The sequence below is a fragment of the Nelumbo lutea genome, chromosome 1, assembly GCF_056320005.1.
Source record: "Nelumbo lutea isolate HS-2025 chromosome 1, American lotus-T2T, whole genome shotgun sequence".
Lineage (NCBI taxonomy): Eukaryota > Viridiplantae > Streptophyta > Magnoliopsida > Proteales > Nelumbonaceae > Nelumbo > Nelumbo lutea.
The window spans coordinates 108,381,115-108,384,847 of record NC_142684.1 but is presented as its reverse complement, the minus strand read 5'-3'; the positions used below and the strand labels follow the sequence as shown (position 1 = coordinate 108,384,847).

Sequence of the window (3,733 nt, the reverse complement as noted above, 5' to 3'; positions counted from 1 at the left end):
AGAGCCTAAGCTCTCTATCACAAACACTTGCAATGACTTTGCCAAAAGTAGAAAAAATCCAGATTTTATACAACTTATTTTTATTTTTTTTAACTTAACACAGTAATATTTTAATCTTGAAGGTAAAAGAGAGGAGAAGAATTGGAAGCTTTGTCTTTATACTTGAGAGAGAGAGAGAGAGATCAGTGATGGTGGCTGAAGATTTTTCTCTTTTTTCGATTTTCGGATAACATAATTATAGTAGTTAAAGGAAACTTTTCCCTCAAAAATTGCTTTAATTTTGGTCCGAAGATGACATAATATTCTGAGGAGAAGAAAGAGAAAAGTGTTGCCGCAATAATGAAAATTTTGACAATTAATTCTGATTTTAGTAGATGATTAATAGAGAAAATTAAATAACACTTGAAAGATATTTGTATGATACTACTTGACGGCTAATTAACAACAGGTACTAAATTGTGACATTTTAAAAGTTTGAATATTAAATTATCGTAGACGAAATTGTCATTCGAGCGGATGCTTATCGATAATTTTCCTTATATCGAGAATTTTCCCTATGTTCATGGTGAGTTTGAAAAAAAAAAAATCCCTACGTTTAATGTAAAGTTATTGATATGGGATTCCATGAACGTTTTAAAATGTTAATGGTGGATTTGATTTCCCTTAAAAAATAAAACTAAAAAACTGGTGATACTGGATTCGATTCATCTCTTCACTACAACCAGCCAGAGGATTTATCTAGCGTACCGAGCCCCACCATTCGGTAGCTCCACACGCATACGCGTGGCTGAAAACGTCAGGTCTGTGGGGCGGTGGTTTTGTTACGACTTACGACCGCTTTAGTCAATGTTCGAGGTTCAAACTTCGAACAGTGCAGGTATGGGTGGAAGATGTCAATACCTAACGAAAAGTTAGAATCTGAAAATTAATAAATTCATTTCTATTCCAAGTGTAATCGTTTCAATTCTCGACCAAAAACCACCACTGATATCCATTACGGCAATACCTCTCTCTCTCTCTCTCTCCTCTGCAGCGGACTCTCCATATGGATGTAACCAAGTCAAGTTTGACCTTTGAACAAAGGAAGACCCGCGTGTGTGGAATGAGTTTCTGGACTTCATGGCCCGGGTATCTCTAGTGCTGCATATTTGGTATTGAATTCCGTGAATATTTTGTGGGTTATAGGCCTGGCATTTCTGAAAGTGCACGGATCTGTTAATTGATTCAAGGTCTCCTGAATCTCTCGAAGGGAAACCCACCAAGCTCCTTAATTTAAACCAGGTATACGATTCCCCTTCTCCATGTTTTATGTACAAAAAATAGCTCGAATTTCCAAAAAAATGAATCGAATTTACCTTTTTCATTCGTTTACTTCTTTATTTGATTGCTGGCTTCTGTAATTCAAATAGAAAAGCGGCAAAGGTTCAGAAATGCAACATCAATTGGGTCCACTCGAGGAAGAATTGAAGAAGACACGGGAAAAATTAAAAGCCGCTGAGGAAGAGAAAGATCAAGCTCTCGATGAGCTCGTGGAGATGAAGAAAGTTTCCAAGGAAGCCAATATGAGGCTCAGTGAGGCTTTATCAGCTCAGAAAAGGGCATATTCCATGGGAGAAAGCATCGAGACTCTCAAGTCTGAACTTCAGGTTGCGAAAGATTGCTTACTCCGTGCCCGAGAGGGGGAAGAACTTGCTTCATCGAAGGCCCGTAGTTTAGAAAAGGAGATGAACCTACTTAGAAGTGAATTGAAATTAGCTACAGAGGCAGAAGAAAAGAGCAAAACAGCCATGGATGATCTAGCATTAGCCCTGAAAGAAGTCTCAGCGGAGGCCAAGGAGATGACGGGGAAACTCAGCTCAACCCAACTGGAACTAGATAATGCGATGGGGGAAGCAGAACAATTGAAGCAGCTGATGAAGAGTACCAAGGAGAAATATGAAAGGCTCTTGGATGAAGCAAAGAAGGAAATTGACCAAGTTAGAGACAAAGTTGAAAGGCTGAAATTAGAAGTTGAGGAATCAGCCCTGGCTTGGAGTGAAAAGGAAATTGAATTTGTTAATTGTATAAGAAGGGCCGAAGAAGAGTGCAACACTGCAAAACAGGAGAACGGTAGATTGGCAGCGTCACTCAGAGTGGCCGAGGACATGGTTAAAATGTCAAAGCAAGAAAATGGGAATTTACGCGATATACTGAAACAAGCCCTGAATGAGGCTAGCGTTGCAAAGGAAGCTGCAGAAATTGCTAGAGCTGAGAATTCTCAGCTCAAGGATAGCATAGTTGACAAGGATGAAGCTTTGCAAAGTCTCATGCGAGAAAATGAACGCCTTAATAAAAATGAAGCCACAACTGCTGAGAATGTCAAAGATTTGAAGATGACGTTTCTTTCAACGAAACCAATTGATGACTTGAAAGCAGATGATAAGGAGATGGATGGAGTAATTAAGAAACAGAACTCAATAGTTGAGGAGCATAAAGATGGTAATAAGAAACTAGCCAAGGTTCTCAGTCTCCATCTTGAGGATCCTAGAATTTCAAATGGGTTCAGAAAAGTAAATGTGGACACGGAAAGGACAACTTCTGTGGTATTTATAGATGATGGAGAGATGACAAACTCGGATGATTTTGATCATATAGATCAGGCCCAAGTTGATAGTATGGATAGTCATAGAAATTCACAGCGTAAGAAGAAAGCGTTGATGCGAAAATTCGGAGATCTTCTGAAGAAAACAAGCTACCGCACGCAGAAGGGAGCCATCAATTAGCTGAGCACTTAAATCTATAAACTGATCACAAACTTGATGTTGATTATAATGGTAATATAGTTCAATTTATTTTGTTTGTTTGTATAGTGAAGCTTCTAGTTTGTAAATTAAGAGTTTGAGCATAGTTAATTAAGCTTATGGTAATATGGTTCAATTTATTTTTTTTTTATATACCAAATAAAGAGACTGATGTATATATTGTGTTTGAGCTTCAGCTATTCTGCCTTGTTTATGGCGTTTCATGTATATATGTTTTCGTTGAATAATGAGTAGAATAGTCTCATTTTAGGTCCCATGGCCAGTTAGGCAGCTTTTAACATGCTTTCAGAGAAATAATTCTGATGATTTTTAATTCTTCGTGATTCTAAGAATTATTTTGTGCATAATATTGTCTGAACTTATTCCTTTTTGGATCAAACCTTATTCTAAGAATTAGTTGTTTGGAGCTCCAAAGATTAATTTTTGGCCCAAAATTCATTCTTGAAATATGATTTCTTGGAACAGAATTCTAACTAAACATATTCTAAAAATCCATAAAACAATTATGAGACAATGTTACAACTGCATTAAACGTTAAAATCAAGTAATATCAGGCTACCACATGGTCTGTTGGACTTAACAAGATAGGGCCTAGGCCTGGGCCTAGCCATTTCAACAAATGGGATCCGTACTTAGGCTCAGGCCCAGCCCATAAGCCGAAAAGCACAATCCAAATTCATTCCAAGCCAGGCTTTCTCTGTTTACCTGTAGCCACATTTCCACATAAATGTTTTCTATGGATCATTAGCAAATTGTTATTAGAAGATTTTATGAATGAGAGCTTTTAAATTTAGGTCAGCACTACCAATACCCAATGATGGTCGTACAGCTTACCCCATAAAATTAGAGCCCTGCGCATTATGTCCCTTCCTTTCCCTACTTTTTTTTTTTTTTTAACCAAACACATTACACATCCTATAACATTTTAATCG

General features: G+C 37.5%; 1 protein-coding gene across 1 annotated transcript; it reads left to right on the top strand.

The window, feature by feature from the left end:
- Positions 1-1,033: 1,033 nt before the first annotated feature.
- Positions 1,034-3,008, top strand: LOC148876693 (uncharacterized). Its single transcript, XM_088963138.1, has 2 exons — positions 1,034-1,281; positions 1,410-3,008. Exon 2 carries the CDS (start codon positions 1,431-1,433, stop codon positions 2,760-2,762), a length of 1,332 nt encoding a protein of 443 aa, XP_088819264.1. The 5' UTR covers positions 1,034-1,281; positions 1,410-1,430; the 3' UTR covers positions 2,763-3,008.
- The last annotated feature ends 725 nt before the right edge of the window (positions 3,009-3,733 follow it).

Coding starts and splice junctions, on each gene's coding strand:
- LOC148876693 (XM_088963138.1), top strand. CDS start 1,431: ATGCAACATCAATTGGGTCCACTCGAGGAAGAATTGAAGAAGACACGG.